Source organism: Myotis yumanensis, unplaced genomic scaffold, assembly GCF_028538775.1.
Source record: "Myotis yumanensis isolate MYYU_CA2020_CCGP unplaced genomic scaffold, mMyoYum1.0.hap1 SCAF_1, whole genome shotgun sequence".
NCBI lineage: Eukaryota > Metazoa > Chordata > Mammalia > Chiroptera > Vespertilionidae > Myotis > Myotis yumanensis.
The window spans coordinates 17,706,920-17,723,643 of NW_027223752.1; the positions used below are offsets into that span (position 1 = coordinate 17,706,920).

Here is a 16,724-nt window from a genome sequence, read left to right on the forward strand (position 1 = left end):
TGGGGACCCACTCAGAACCCTAGAGCTGGTATGAAGGTTATTTTAAGCTGAAAACATTTGGGATTCAACAGATGCAGAAAGATGCCTTCTTCGAGCCTCTCTTATCTGACTGACTAAAAGGAGCAACTTCGGGAAATGGGGCGCTGTGAATTCCCTCGGTGGGCGTGCCCACCTCCAGGAGAGAGACTCACAGGGAACAGACTGGAATTCCCTTCTGGGGGTTATGGCTCCAGAGAAGACTGCTCACACTTGTCTCCACAAACATCACAAGCTTCCTCCTCTTCCATTTGTTCTAAAACCCATGTGTCTTTTCTGTAAACACCTATTTGTTCTTCCCTTAGACGTCGTTTCTGCCCCTCTCTTCCCCCTGCTAAGGTAGATGGGTAAACCTCTAACTTGAACCCTTTGTGGAACTACCTGTTCCTTTGTCAGCATAGCCACCTCCCGGGCACGCCCACCCAACCCGATCCTGGGAGAAATCAGCTGCGCCTGGGAACCCCTTGTGGAGGGAAGATGAGGTGCAATTGGTTAAAAAGAGTGTTCACCAAGCGTCAAAACTTGGCTTTCTCTGTCTCGGCAAAGCCTTCTAGACCAGCAAACTCCGACTGGATGGGAAGTTGCAAACTCCCTGGGGCCATGCAGCAGGCACTACGCAGCCGCCAGCAGCGATGGACTAATTTATGGGATCCAATTTGCAATATTAATAGTAAACCTCATTACCCAGGGGTGTCAGCCCTCCCCAGCCAGCACCAGCAGTGGGATTAGGAGCTGGTTTCAGACAGCTGAGAGGGTGGAGGTGGGCCAATCCCACCCAGCCAGAGGAACCCTCCTGGTTCCTTCTCCTTCCAGCCCAGGGGCCCCCGGGCTCCATGGCTGGGTGTGTGACCACTGGATTTCAGGTTGTTGTCCTGGAGCATTTATTGAGCACCTACTGCACGCAGGGCACGCTGGCTCAGGAATTATCGAACCTGGCTCTGCAGATGGCAAGCACTTTGGTCTCTCTGGACCTCATTTCCTCAACTCTAATGTGGGGACAGTGATGGTGATGGTGATGGTGATAGTGACGGTGACAGTGAGTTTCCACATAAGTGCTCACTCCGTGCTGTCCCCAGGTTCTTGGAAACAGTGGCTTTGAACAAACGACACACAACCAAACCAATTTTACCACAGGCTAATCGATTTAAGTCAGAGGTAAGTTCCTACGACATATTGCTGGTCACAAAGCATCACCCAACTTATAAATAAAGACCCCAAGCACTTCTAATATCAGACATTGGAATAAATGTGAGCTAGCCACACATTTTAGAAAGATGAATAAAAACAAGCAAGACAATGGTTTACCAACCTGCTTATTTTAGTTCAGGCCAGGGGGTGGGTGGGCTGGGGGAGGGGGTAGTGGCCGGAGCCCATCCTGGCGGCTCAGGGCACAAGGCAAAACCTACCCTGGAGAGGAACGCCCTCCCACGGCAGGGTGCATGCGAACACACACACACACACACACACACACACACACACACACACTCAGGCAAGTGGGGGCATGCCGGAGGAAACCAGAGAGCCAGGGGAGAACGCAGGCAGACACGGGGAGAGCGTGCAAAGCACACAGACAGTGGCCACCAGCAGGAATCCATTCTTTTTCCTCATCAACATTATCCTGAAAGAATGCTGAAGGAGAGGACATTATCCTGGGACCCGCTGTATTTGGTGAGCGCGCTCACTGTGCCAGGCTCCGTGCTGACAGCTTTCCAGTCATTTGTCTTATCCCACCCTCACAACAAGCCCAGCCACAGCAGCAACGAATAGCACCAGTTTACAGATGCGAAAGGAAAAACGAGGCTTGCAGAGTGTACTGGCTCGGAGGGAACCCCCCTCCCAACTCCTGTCCTCCCCGGAACCTCAGACTGGGCCTGTGTTTGGTTCTTTGAAAGTTGGGTCACTACAGAGGTAATTAGCTAAGTCCTGTGGGTTAATACTGGAGTTGCTCCTGAGTAGGAAGGGCCCTTACTCCAGTATGACTGGTGTCTGAATAAAAAGAGGCCTTCTAGCCTCCAGCACTGGGAGAGAGTGCATTTCTGTTGTTTCAAAGTGTGTGGCCATTGTTCCAGCAGCTTCAGGAAACGCACACAGAGAGGTTAAGTAAGCTGCCCAAGGCTGCCCAGCTGGGAGGCAGAAGTCCTGAGATTCCAAAGCAGATTCCGATCCCAGAGCCCCGGTGATGGGCCATTCCTCTTCTATTAAATGAGTCAGTTGTGTAAATCAGTGCCTGGAACACAGCGAGAGCTGAAGGAAGTACTATTATTGTTACTGTTGTTATTAATTATACATTCTCCCAGGCTCCTGCCCTCCTCCGCACGCTCCGTGGGGTTTACGTGCTGATCAGGAAGATGATGAGAACCTTGTGATCCCTCAAGACCCAGATAACTGTGCGTTATATTATCATTAACGTTATCAGAGACAATGATGTGAAGAGAAACCACAGCTAATGTTTTCCCACAACCCACTGAGGGGGGTTTCGTCAGAGCGACACCCCTTCATCCTGATGAGAGGGAGGTTGGAAGGTCCAGGGCTCTGCTGTCTTCTGCAGGGAACTTGACATTGTCCTGTTGCTTCCTGGATGTCACCAGAGGCTGCCAGGCACGGGCAAGAGGGAGGGAAGAACGGCCCCCCAATTCATCTCTTCCCACATCACTTGGCAGCTCCCTCACGTCTGTAGGTGGAGCTTAATTCCCTGCCCTTGCCTTTGGGTTGACCATGTGACTTACACTGGCCAGTAGAAGGGGATGAAGTGATGGTATGCTTAATCTTACCGATTTCTTGTTTGGGGAAGCTTGCTGATCCCAGGGGGAGGAGGAGAGACTGTGGGAGCAGAGCCACCTCCAGTGAGCCCAGCCCACATCAGCCAATCCCCGGCTGCAGACACCAGACATGGGAGCGAAATCAAAGCTCACTGTTGTTTGCCATTGAAGTTCTGATGTTGTTTGCTATGTAGTATTATTGTAGCCAAAGCGAACAGATACGCCCCCCACCCAAGGACTTCCACCCGGATCTATGACACACAGTGGGGCTCAAATAGCAGTGAGGGCGCTCCCTGGCGCCTCCACGAGGACTTGGGGGTTGAGAATATGGCCACATGAATAGCACCTAATAGCCATGTGACCTGGGAAGCTTCCTTAAGTCTCTGTCTCAGATTTTCATCTGTAAAATGGGAATGAAAGTGTTTCCCTTAGGACTGCTTTGAGTACTAAGTGAAAGCTGTTGAGAATAGCACCTGGAACATAGTAGGTGTCACGAAGTACTGGCTCCTTAGCAAATGGAGTGTTTGGAGGCCTCACACTGGTTAGACTTCAGTATCGAGTGCCTCCTCTGTCCCGGGCACTCACCCCATTTACAACTGAGGACATTAAAGCACTGACGGTCCTGTCCTGTAAGTGGCCCGAGCGCCACAGCAGGGAGGGGCAGAAACAGACTTGAACACGGGTCTCCTAACATTCAGAAAAGGGTGACAAAGAATGGTCAGAGTTTGAGCAGATGGAGAGGGCACACGCCCCCCTCCACTTACCCATCACCTTCCTGGGGGCCCAGGCCAGGCTCCCATCAGCACTATGTGGGTGGGTTCCAGGCTCCCTAGGGCCAGTAGCTGGGGGCTGACAAGGGTCCCCTTGAAGGTCCAGCGGACCCCACACTTGTGTTCAGGAGTTGGGGTGAGCTCCTCCTATGCCCATTTCTCCCACCTACCTGTAAAGACCCCCACCTGCCTCCTCTGGCTCCATTCTCCCAGGGCCATTGCTGGAAACCTTTCTGGAGCTTTAAGAGCAGCTGGAGGTGAGCCACAGTCACAGCTGTGCTTGGAGTTCTCCCTGAAATGAGCTTTGTGCTTTTCCCAAACCAAGCGACCATCCATCCATGCACCCATGCCTTCATCCAGGCATCCATCCATGGATCCATCCATGCACGCATTCATCCATGGATCCATCCCCCCATCCATCCATCCATCCATCCATGCATGCATTCATCCATGCATCCATGCCTCCACCCAGGCATCCATCCATGGATCCATTCCCCATCAATCCATTCACCCATCCATGCAGCCATCCATCCATCCATCCATCCATCCATCCATGCATTCATCCATGGATCCATCCCCCCATCAATCCATTCATCCATGCATCCATGCATCGATCCATCCACCCTTCCATCCATCTTACATATCTCCATGGAGCATATTCTATGTGTCAGGAACTCTGCTTGACGCTGGACTCACAGCAGTGAATGAACACAGAGCTCACATTCCAATAGGGAGATACAATGAAGAGAAAACCCTGGTGATAAATACTCTCCATGTGGGTGGGGCGCCAGATTACAACCTGTTGGTTCTTAATTCCATTCCAGCAATGAAATGAGAGTTGCCATTTACTGATGGCTCACTCTGTGCTGGACCTTTTATTTGCACAAACTCATCGCATCATTACAACCACCCCGTGAGGCCGGGCTGTGACAGCTGCAGAGAAGCTACACACTAGCTCAGGATCACATCGCTATTATGTCAAGGACTGCAAGAAACTTCAAGCCAGGTTCTCTGGGCTCCAACAGCCTCCCAACACACCCTCGCCCCTGCCTTTGTGTGGCTCATCCCTCCCACATGGCTCTATACATACCTTTTCCTCTGGGTGGCTCCTGTCTACAAAAAGCCTACAGGGGCCAGGCAGCACCTCAATACTCTATGTGTATTACTGGTTTTTAATACCTCCCATGACTCCTCATGGTAGGTATTTTATTGATAAGCCATTTGAGTCTCAGAGAGGTACATACCTTGTCACTGGTCACACGAATGGTAAAGAATGGAGCTGGGATTGGAACCTTGGCTGCTTGACTCCCGACACCTGTGCTCCTTGGTCCTCCCTCTGGTGAGCTCCTACACATCCTTCAAGACCCACTCTAACTCGAACCTCTTCATGGAGTCATCTCTGACTCTGAGGCATCGTTTTCCCACTTCTGTAGTCCCATTGTCCCTTTCGTGTGATACTAATGTGTGATTATTTGTTTACTTCTGCCTCTTTCTCCCTAGGGGTGAGCTCCCTGAAGGCGGGGCATGCCTGGCTGTACGCCACTAAACACAGTCGGGCCTCTTCCTGCAGAGACTGGGGCTCTGTGCATTGAATTTCACTTCTGATTTTAAACTCATTTAACCTGTCAGCCTATTTGTCCACTTATTTCTGCCATTTACCACGAATCCAGTTAGTGCGGAATGAGGAGTCCGTCCCAGCAGAGCTCATGGAACAAGAGTTCCCAAGGTCAAGCCCAGCCCTCAGCAATGCTTCCAACTCTGCCTTCAACCACTTCCTGCCCCTTCAACACTGTCCCCCGTGGACACCCCGGGCTCTCGGACTATATCTGCCCCCTCCTATTAGGAGCACTGGCTGATCAATAGTCACCCACGTTAATGTCCCTGGAACCTTCTCTCCAGGGACCTGCTTTCAATTCAGAAAGAACTGAGAGTGAACTGGCACTTGTATGCACATAGTGGGCCGGGGTGCGACTCTCGGGACCCCTTTCCTCCAGGAAACATATTAAATTACATTTTATAACCGCACTGCTGTAAAGACAAGTATAATCCAGGGTGATTTATATTCATTTCATTTCCCTTCCCCTTCCTTCCCTTTCCTCCCTCCCTCCCTTCCTTCCTTCCTCCCTTCCTTCCTTCCTTCCTTCTTTCCTTCCTTCCTTCCTTCCTTCCTTCCTTCCTTCCTTCCTTCCTTCCTTCCTTCCATTTTTCCTCCCCTCCCTCCCTCCCTCCCTTTTCTGACTGGAGTTACAGTTTTACTGCGGAAAAGCTGATTGGCAGAAGAAACAGCAACAGGCTGTGGAGCCCTCTGTTTCCAATATCTAGGAGCTGGGGTTCCCATACACAGCCCCCTACAGCCCCGGATGTATTGTCCCCTTCAACAACAATCACTGCCCGCCTCTGGCATGGACCTGCCACTGGCCACAGACCTGCCAGTGGCCACAGAACAGACACACTCTTCAGGGCGACTCCCATCAGGAAGTCCCAGGCTCTGTCTCCTGCTCCCTCAGGCTCCTCCCCAGCCCTCGGCTGCAGAGGCACTGCAGGGTGCTGGCTGTGTGCAGGGGAGGTGAGGGCAGTGGTGGTCGCAGGGGGAGGGGGGAGGGGGGGAGGGGGGAGGCGGAAGGAGGGAGGGGGGAGGGGGGAGGGGAGAGGAGGAAATAGCAACTGCAGACCTTGCTTGGGGAAGTGCGACTCTGAAGGGCAGGGGAGAGACGAGGCGGCAAAGCAAAGGAGTTTTGGTTTCTTTGCTGCTTAGTTTTACGGGGAGTGACTCCGTGTGGTGCGGTGGTTCCACACGTGTCTTCATAGCCATGCGGTGATGGTGTGGCACGTGGCTAAGTGTTCAAAGCTTTGGCGTCAGCCAGATCTGCCTCCTCACTCCTCTAACTCGAGTGCCTGTAACTTCCCTAGCCTTGGACAAGGCACTCCTCTGAGCGCCAGCTCCTTTGTTGTAAAACAGGGAACATAACTGTTCCTGCGCCGTGTGGTTACCGGAGGGACTACATACCATCACGTGTGTAAGGCCCCTGGCAGCGTGCCTGGCACACAGCAAACCTCAGCAAGTGTTCGCTGTCAAGACAGGGGGGGCCGATGGGAGAGACCAGCCGTGCAGGAGAGAGAGGGGGACCATAGGGTCCAGCCCCTCGGTCAAGTCCCTGAATGGCTCCGTGCCTAACACGGGGCCTGGAGATTCTGGTGGCGATGCCGCCGTGGTGCCTGGGTCCTGCCGGTGTGTCAGGCAGTGCGGTCACCGGAGGTAGGACAGGAGCTGGGACTTCATGGAGCTCAGGGCCCCGGCTGTAGACCGGGCTGGGGCCCGCATATGCCCCTGATTGCTTAGCACATGTCTCTATGGAGGTGACATGGGCCTAAGACTTGCTTTCACTGCTTCCTGGCAGCGAGGTTTGCTGGGGCAGCTAACTCTCCTCTCAGCGTGGTCAGTGGCCGCCTCATCCAGCACCAAGAACCTCAACATCCTCAATGACCACATTGGCTCCGCTCAGGTCACAGGGGGCACCAGAAATGGGCTTTTTTTTACCTTTAAAACTTTTTTTTAATTTTTTTTATTTATTTATTTATTTTTTAAAAACATATTTTATTGATTTTTTACAGAGAGGAAGGGAGAGAGATAGAGAGTTAGAAACATCGATGAGAGAGAAACATCGATCAGCTGCCTCCTGCACATCCCCTACTGGGGATAAGCCCGCAACCCAGTTACATGCCCTTGACCGGAATCGAACCCGGGACCTTTCAGTCCGCAGGCTGACGCTCTATCCACTGAGCCAAACCGGTTTTGGCCTTTTTTTTTATTTTTAAAAATTTATTTTAGAGATGGGGGTAGGAAGAGAGAGAGAGAGAGAGAGAGAGAGAGAGAGAGAGAGAGAGAGAGAGAGAGAACCACCCCATACACATCCCAACCGGGGATCAAACCCGAAACCTGAGTATGTGCCCTGACTGGGAATCGAACCCTCCGCCTATAGGCGTACGGGTGCTTACTGAGCCACGCCAGCCAGGCCAGAAGCGGGCTGCTGAGGTGAGAGGTAAAAGGACCAGGTAATTAAGGGAAGGGGAGAAGTGCGGGATCGCGGGGGTTAAGCTGAGTATGAAAATGGAGCGTCCAAGGGTAGGAAGGGTGCATCTTCAGATCAGCCTCTTCCTCTCCCTCCGCGGCCCCCAAGATTGCTCGGTGGCCGAAAGGCAGCCGACTGACTGGACCAAGAGGGGCCGTGGGATGGGCCTTGCGATGAGCTGTGACCATGACTCAGCACGAAGCATATCAAGCAGCTTAGTCATGACATTAATCATGGCGGCATCCACTCCCCTGGCCCGTTCGTCATATCTTCTACTCATGGGACAACTGAGGCTTCTAGTTAAGGGTCCACTTACGTGAGGCTTTGCACATGGAACGGATGGGGGAAGGTGTCTGACATTTTTCTTCGCAGGCCTCTGCGTGAGGGGCAGTCTCCGTAGCTGAAGAACAGCTGTGGCCACACGTTCAGCACAGAGAACGGGCACGTGAAACATTGCCCAGGAAGCTGTCTGCTGCTCCACACCAGGGGCACCGCACCAGGGACTCTGCACCAGGGTTCCACACCAGGGCTCCACTCTAGGGGTTCCCCACCAGGGGTTCCCCACCAGGGTTCCACACCAGGGCTCCACTCCAGGGCTCCACTCCAGGGGTTCCCCACCAGGGCTCCCCACCAGGGCTCCACACCAGGGCTCCACACCAGGGCTCCACTCCAGGGGTTCCCCACCAGGGCTCCACTCCAGGGGTTCCCCACCAGGGCTCCACACCAGGGCTCCACACCAGGGTTCCACACCAGGGTTCCACACCAGGGTTCCACACCAGGAGTTCCACACCAGGGCTCCACACCAGGGCTCCACACCAGGGTTCCACACCAGGGTTCCACACCAGGGCTCCACACCAGGAGTTCCACACCAGGGCTCCACACCAGGGCTCCACACCAGGGCTCCACACCAGGAGTTCCACACCAGGGCTCCACACCAGGAGTTCCACACCAGGGTTCCACACCAGGGTTCCACACCAGGGTTCCACACCAGGGTTCCACACCAGGGGTTTCACACCATGTCAGGATTCCAGCCCCCAGTCCCATCACTAATCTGAGAAAAAATTAGAATAGGAAAGAAGAAACGTTTTGGATCAAAACCAGACTGTTGTAACTGGATATTCCCGCCACCAGTAACTCCATGTTCTAGAAAGTTCCTTGACTTCAAAACATATAATGGTATCCTTATTGGCAATCATTTTGAAGAATTCTCCTTGGTGAAGACAATTAGACATGTTACATTCAGTAACAGGCCTCTTCTCCTTGAAGGTGTATAATTCAAAAGGGCCCGGCTGGCGTGGCTCAGTGGTTGAGCATCGACCTATGAACCAGAAGGTCACGTTCGATTCCTGGTCAGGGCACATGACTGGGTTGCGGGCTTGATTCCCAGTTGGGGGCATGCAGGAGGCAGCTAATCAGTGATCCTTTCTCATCATTGATGTTTCTATCTTCTCTCTCCCTCTCCCTTCCTCTTTGAAATCAATTACACACACACATATATATATATATGAAAGGACGGTTCTTCATAAATGGTGCAAATACCATTTATGTTCTCCAGAATAATCCAGGAGGGAATGAGAAAGTGAAGTGGGAACGTGTATTAGTCAGGGTGCTCTAGAGAAACAGACCAATAGGAGTTGGATAGATAGATAGACAGACAGACAGCTAGATAGATTCTGATTGAGACGGTCTAGGGAAAGGCCTTTAAAAAAATGTCCCTAGGTGCCTCTCGGGGTTTGAGGATGTTGGATGCGCGGTGCCTCTGGCAGGTGATTCTGCATTGACTCCAATTCCAAGGCTGCTGCTGGGAAGACTAACCATAGCCAACAGCCTAGGGTGACACAGAAATCTTCTACCCAAGGACCATCATGAGGTGATAATTTTTAAAAAGTCCCTTTCAAATAACACAGCACCACCTCTGCCTGAATCCAGGATGCCAACACATTACCCTCGTCTGATTCCTTCTAATTCTTCCGTGGGAGCTGTTTCCACAGTAGATGTTTTGGCGTCTGGGCAAGTCAAGTTCACCAGCAATGGCTCCGAGATGCAGACCAGAGATTCAGTCTGGGAGGCACTGGGATACGGTCACAGCGGCAGAACGTGGTGGGGACAGGAGTGGGGCTCCAGGGGAGGGCCTCTCTCCTGTCCTTTCCAGCTCACGCTCAGGACAACATTCTTTCCTGGAAAAAAAATCACCCGGAGGACGCGTTAAGATGCAGATCGCCAGGCCCTGCCCTTCGCGCCTCCGATTCCTTCCGTCGGGTTGGAGCGCTGAGAATCTGCACTTCCAACACATCCCCAGGGGCTGCTGCTGGGCTGGACCACACTCTGGGCGGCTGCTGGAGATCCCTGGCCATGACTCGCGTGGGATGTGAGATCCGATTGGAGTCCTCTGTGTGTGCTCAGCTCCTGGCCCAAATCGAGGTGTGACTGGCTGTGTGCCATCCTGAGAAAGTTTCGATTTTTTTTAACGTTTCACTCTGAGAGAACTTTGGATGTCTAGCCAAATTGCAAAGGTCATACAGAGAGTTCCCATATACCTCTACTCAACTTCCCCGTATGTGAACACCTTCCATAACCACAGAGCAACCATCAAAACCAAGAATGCAACCTTAGTAAAGACGATGACCAACTAGGCTACAAGTTGTCGGGGCTCACCCCGCTTTCCCACTAACGTCCTTTTCATGTGTCAAGATCCAGTCCAGTCCAGGCTCCCATGTTGGATTTCATCGTCACGCCTCCTCGGTCTCTTCCCACCTGAGACAGCACAGCGGTCTTTCTGTCTCTAGTTAGCTTGACAGCTCTATCTGGGAGGACGCCTCTCACGTTGTCTGTGGTTTTCTCGTGATTAGACTAAGTTACCTGTTCCTGGGAAGGATGTCCCAGAGGTGCTGTGTCCTGCTCAGGGCACCGCTTCCGGTGATGCGTGACATCGGCCTGAGCGGCTGGTGATGTTAACGCTCTTGGTTAATGTGGTGTCTGCCAGAATTCTACACGGGGAAGTTGCTATTTTTCCCTTTGTGATTACTAGATGCTTTGGTGGCGATCCATTGAGACTTCACGTATCCTGACTCAGCTTAAATGTGAGCATCACTAATGTCAGCGCCCGCCGTGGATCTCTCGGGCAGCAACGGCTACCTTGACGTTCTGATGGAAGCTATTGCCCTGGCTCCTCCTATGTTTACCCACTGGAATGCTTCTGCATGAAGAGGTGTTTCTCCCAGGGATGAAGACCTCTGACATCGGAGCTGCAGAGCCCCACAAGTCAAAGCCTGGGGCTGCTACTTAACACACGTCTGCTGCTGGGCACGTCTGACCTTGTGAAGAGAATAGTTGGGTTTGTCCGCTGGAAGAAAAGGCAACTCGGCCTGAAGAGGGCGCCGTTGCAGGAGGGCTCGGTGCGGTGTGGAGCCTGGACGAAGAGCCCGACTTCCCCATATGGAGACCTGGGCTCCCCTCGCTGTACCCCATCGGCCCGAGAGCTCAGACAAGGAGCAGCCCCTTCGTGCCCGTTTCCTTGTGTAAAAAAACAAGGCGGTTGGATGTGATGGTCCAACTCTGATGGCTTCTGCTCAACATTTCAGTCTCATTAGGCATCATTTTTTCCCCTTTATCTTCTGTGGATTTTTTCCCATTGCTTTTGGATGGAGTGGAAAGGGGGGTGAGGGGGAGAGAGAGGGAAACATTGATGCGAGACAAACCAATTGGTTGCCTCCTGCATGGGCCCTGACTAGGGCTGGGGATGGAGCCTGCAACCGAGGTACAATGTGCCCTTGACCGGGAATTGAACCCGAGAGCATTCAGTGTGCAGGCCGATGCTCTAACCACTGAGCTCCTGGCCAAGGCCCTTTTATCTTCTTTATCGCACCCGTCCTTTCCTCGTCACTTCTGGAAGAACTGTGTGTGCACCATTCTTATCGTATAAAAACAACAGCTATCTCTTTCTAACTGTGCTCTCATCCCTAAAACGTTCCCTCCTGCATACGTGAAGATGAATAGCCCTTGTTCCCAGCGCGGACATGTTAACTACTTGGGAGGTTATGCAACCGGGCTTGTTACAATCCCAGAAGGCAGAACTGAAACAGATTCCACAAGGAAAGCCACATTTTATTTTCTGGCCTGGAATGTTTCTCCAGCCACGAATCCAAGATGAGGATCATATCTCCAAAGGTTCATTTCCTGCTTCCTTTGCCTCTGAGTGCAATAAACGCCTGTTTCGTTAGACATCTCACACCCCCTGCCCACAAGGAGCAGCCACAGACTCTTAGTTAATAAAACGAGGGTTTATTGAGTTTCCAGTTCTATCACATAGTCAGGTATGATCTCCGCCATGGGCCCCCAGGCCTGGTAAGAACGAAGTGGTCCCTGTGCCCGCTGACAGGGAGAATGTCCAACCGTATTCTTTAGTCTCAAAGGTGAGGCTCCCCGACCTCTTCGCTGCTGAATTTCATGTTCTTAGCACACGGAGGTCCCAAACATTAAGATCTTAAAAAAAAAGGAAAAGCAAAAAGCAGGGAACCAGGTAAAGACTAAAACAGATGGTGGCCTTGGCCGTGGCACCGCAGAGCAACCTGCTCTGAAGGCAGCCGGAGCCCAGACCTGCCTCACACTTCCCCTGCTCGCGCTGAGGGGCTGGGGAGGGAGGAGGTGAACGAGGCCATGCGGGGTTCCAGGAGGAAATCAGGATCTGGAAGAGTTTTATTTCCACAGGAAGGTCAGAGCAGCAGGAAATCAAGGCTTCCCTCCCTCTCCCCCTCCAGCAAATAGTTAAGACCCTGGAGCAGGAGGAGCAAAGAAACAGCCCACTATCTTGGGCTGCTCTATGATTTGTGTTTAAAAGACTGAATTTAAATGAAAAGAATAAAGATAAGGAGGAAGGCATCGAGGCTTCAGCTTCTGTGGCCCTGAAAGCCGGCTGTTTGTTGGAGCCCAAACAAGCTGGGCTTCAAGAAGCCAGAGGCACGGCCCAGGACGAGCCCAGCCACGGGCAGAGCCGAGCTCGGTGACGCTCCTCTCCCGGCCGCTCTCCCCTCGGCCTCCTCGGTCCTACCTGTCCCCACTGGTCTCTGCCAGCCTGTTGTTCATGATGGCAAAGGCCCCCACGCCCCCTGAGAACTCGCTGTCCCGAGGCTGCGTGCCCGTCTGGAGGCGGCAGCCGTTGGCCGACTCAGACAGCTGCTTCTGCAGGGCGGCCAGCGACACCTTGTTGGCGGTCAGGAAGTCCTTCATGGAGATCATCTCCTCCGAGGGGCGCCGCCCACCCGCCTCGCTGTCCATCACCCCGCCCGTTTCTGAGGGGTCGTTGCCTGGCATGATCGCGTTCCTGCGTGCCCGCGGGAGGCCACCCTCGCACTGCCGGCAGCACCCGCTGCCCATTTTCCTCAGGATCCAGTTCACCGACTGTTTGATGAGGATGGAGATGACATTGAACAAGGAGTAGATGCAGCAGACGCCCATGAGGATGAAGGCGAAGTTGGCAAAGCGGTAGAGGCCCTGGCTCTCATACATGGCGTTCTGGCTGCTGACGAGGTCCCCAAAGCCAATGGTGCTGAACGCCACGAAGCAGAAGTAGAGGGAGTCGAAGTAGCTCCAGCCCTCGATGCAGGTGTACATGGCCGAGGCACAGCAGGAGATGAGGAGGGAGGCCAGGCACAGGATCAGCATGACGTAGTACACGGAGGGCTTCCAGCCCGCCAGGCCGCCCACCGCACCGCAGAGGTTCTTGGGGCTCTCCCGGGGCAGGGCCCCCTCTCTCCGGAGCTGCTGCTGGTGGCAGGACTTCATGATGTAGGCAATGACGGTGATCAGCCGCTCCAGGAAGAGGTTGAAGAACAAGATGGTGCTTGCACACCCAATGAGGCCATAGAAGATCAGAAAGATTTTCCCTCCTACTGTCGCGGGAGTCGTCATCCCGAACCCTGCAGGAGACAAAAGTCAGAGGAAAGAAGCGTGAGGGAGAGCCGTGCCGTGGATGGGGTCAGGGTCTTGGCTCTGATGTGGGCCAAGGACCCACAGAAACGGTTTCACCGAAGCACCCAGGCCTCGTCCTCCTAGGAACTCGAGGGCAAGTCCTCACTGCCTTTGAAGACGCTACACGTTGTTCAGAGATGGAGCCACAGGGCAAACCAGGAAAAGGCATCTTGTCCTCCAGGTGGGCGCGGCCAGTGAAATGGCTTGGTGATGGGTAGGTGGGCTGATTTCCGCCTCCCCTCCCCACTCTGCTGGACGACCTAGTGCAGTACACAACCTGAACAGCCAGACTTGACAGATGTTGTTCAGAGAGATAAACAAAGGTTCATACAAAGAAAGGGCTTATACAGGCTCATCGAAATTCATGTGTTCCATAAACGCGTTGAGTGCCATTCGGGGAATGAGGGATCGAGCTGTGGAAAAGACAGACCTGGGCCCTGCCCTCAGGGAGCTCTCGTCCAGTGAGGCGATGACTAATACTGTGTGGTCAGCCTCGTGCTGTAGGGTCCCAGGGGAGCTGCTTAGAGGGGAGCCCATTTCAGAATTGGGGTTCTGGAAAGACAAAGCATGGAGACTTGAAAGCTAAAGAGAAGTTAGGTAGAAAAGGAGGGTGTGTGTGCGTGTTGTGTGTGTGTTGTATGTGTGTGCGTGTTCTGTGTGTGTGAACAAGTGATGATGAAGGTGATGGTGGTGGGGATGGGGCTGTTCCAGGCAGAGACACAGCAGATACCAGGATATGTAGAGCTGAGAAATTCGCTCAACATTTTCTCATTTTTTAAACAAAATTCTTCCCATGTACACCTCATGCTCTGGAAGTGAACACTGAGGTGTTGGTTGACAAAATATAGAATGTCTCTCTTGCTCTTGTCTTTTCCTGTTCACGATTTCCACCTTCTTGACCTTTCTACCCAGGCACACAGACAAGTTACTAAAAATTCAGCTGTAGGACACTGGATGTCACTAAGAAAAATGAGAAACAGAAAAGAGAGCAGTGATACATTTGCCAAGAATCAGAAGAGAGCTTTCTCGTGTAGCATGAGATTCAAATGGGCATGCTTTCTTTTCCGAAATCTTCCTGTCCGATCCCAAAGGTGACAATTATTTTTCTTGTGGAAAGTGGGGCAGCTCTCAGCCACAGGTCATAGTAATAATGTATTATTATTAATTTAAAAATAGGTTTTTATTCATTTCAGAGAGAGGAAGGGAGAGGGAGAGAGAGAGAGGAACATCAATGATGAGAGAGAATCATTGATCGGCTGCCTCCTGCACGTCCCACACCGGGGATCGAGCCCGCAACCTGGGCATGTACCCTGATGGGGAGTCGAACCATGACCTCCTGGTTCATGGGTCAATGCTCAATCACTGGCTGGGCAGCAGTAATTTATTGAGTTAAGTTCATCTGTTAATTTCAAGAGCCTGCATAGGGGTCTGGGTCACACAAAGATGACCTGTCCGAGGTCCTGGACCTCAAGGAGCGCAGCTTCTGGGCCAGTGGTTCTCAACCTGTGGGTCGCGACCCCTTTGGCAGTCGAACGACCCTTTCACAGGGGTCACCTAAGACCATCCTGCATATCAGATATTTACATTACGATTCATAACAGTAGCAACATTACAGTTATGAAGTAGCAACGAAAATAATTGTATGGTTGGGTCACAACATGAGGAACTGTATTTAAAGGGCCAGAAGGTTGAGAACCACTGTTCTAGGCCAAGACAGATAAACTGCCGTCTACAGAACAAGGCCCATTGATTCAAGGGCCAGCATGAAGGCGTGATGGGGCTCCCCTGGCATCAGGGTCCTGAACGCAGCCTCGTCCTGGACGTGTGACTTATGCACACACAGGTGTGTTGCTGAAGCCCATGTGCGAGCTTGACAAACCGATTTTCCCGTGAATGAGACGTCCAGTGATTTTGCCACATGTTCCAGGAATTTAAAATTTCTAGACTTGATCTTGTTTATTTGGTTTTAAAACATTCGATTTTATTAAAGAAAGGGTAATCCATGACATTTGATCACCTACTGTATTTGATTGATCACTGCCATCTTTCCAATCAGCAAAAATAACAGAAAATGGGGGTGTTCCCAGGCGCATTGGCAGACAGCCTCCTCATGTTTGCACGTGGAGGTGTTTCCATAGCTGTTGCCCCTCTCGGGCTTAGGCGTGTGTAAGCTGACAATGCAGGCTTTTCCAGAGAAAGCCGCCCCTTCTTAAGCTCAGAGTACTGAGCACCGAGGATGCCCTGGACTGAGAATAATCAGCCTCAGGGTCGGTCCTCCTGGGTGGAAGGAAAGGACACGGGCATGACCAAGGCCTGTGCTCTGCCAGGTGCCACTGACCCTTCACCCCCACGCCGGGGAGCTGGGTGTTAGTTTCCAGTCTATTGGCCTTATTGGACGAGTGAGAAAAAGAGGAATTCAGTCACTTTGCCTAAAAGTGGGAAGCCAGAATCAGGACCTAGATGCGTCTCGTTTCCCAGGCCTGTGCTCTTTCCACCTACCTCTGCTGAGTGAGTGGAAGTGACTGTCAGGGGAACACACTGGAAGCAGAGCTGAGGGAGGGAAATGGACCAAGCATCTGTAGTTCCATGCTTGACACAGACACCCACGCTGCAGTGGCTGCCAAATCTGGCACCAAAATCAGGAGACTGGCTGCCATCAGAAGCTAAAACCCTACAGTCGTTACTAAAACATACACTTCAACATGTATTCATGCCTCTTCCAACAGGTGATGTAAATACGTCAGTTTAAACCCTGTTATGCTCCATGCATTTCGGTCTCCCTGTATTTGACAGGCACAGAAATGAAGGGATTGTCACAGGAGCCGCTTCTCAATGCACAATGTATTCCCTGTGCTTCCAGCCTGAACCTATCTGATTTGTGTCCAACCCGAATCTGGGAGATGAGCCAGTCGACTGGGGACCAAAGATGTACAAGTGTAGTTTGGAGGCCACAGAAGCTCACCTGGCAGTCCACGGCAGTCTAGCTCCACGGAACCATTTCCGACCTGTTTTATGTGACCACGACCCCCAGGCAACTCCCTGGGGTTCTTGGGGCCAGGAATGAAGCAATCAGGGACTGCCAGGGCCCCAGTCAACCCCAAAAGAGCCCTTCATTGAGACCA

General features: G+C 52.5%; 1 protein-coding gene across 1 annotated transcript in view; it reads right to left on the bottom strand.

Annotated features, from left to right (window-relative positions):
• Positions 1–11,892: 11,892 nt before the first annotated feature.
• Positions 11,893–16,724, bottom strand: part of KCNK13 (potassium two pore domain channel subfamily K member 13) — a 71,997-nt gene continuing 67,165 nt past the window's right edge. Inside the window, exon 2 of the mRNA XM_070403443.1 lies at positions 11,893–13,550. Within this exon, the coding sequence (XP_070259544.1) occupies positions 12,679–13,550 (872 nt within the window). The 3' untranslated portion in view covers positions 11,893–12,678. The remainder of the gene's footprint in view (positions 13,551–16,724) is intronic.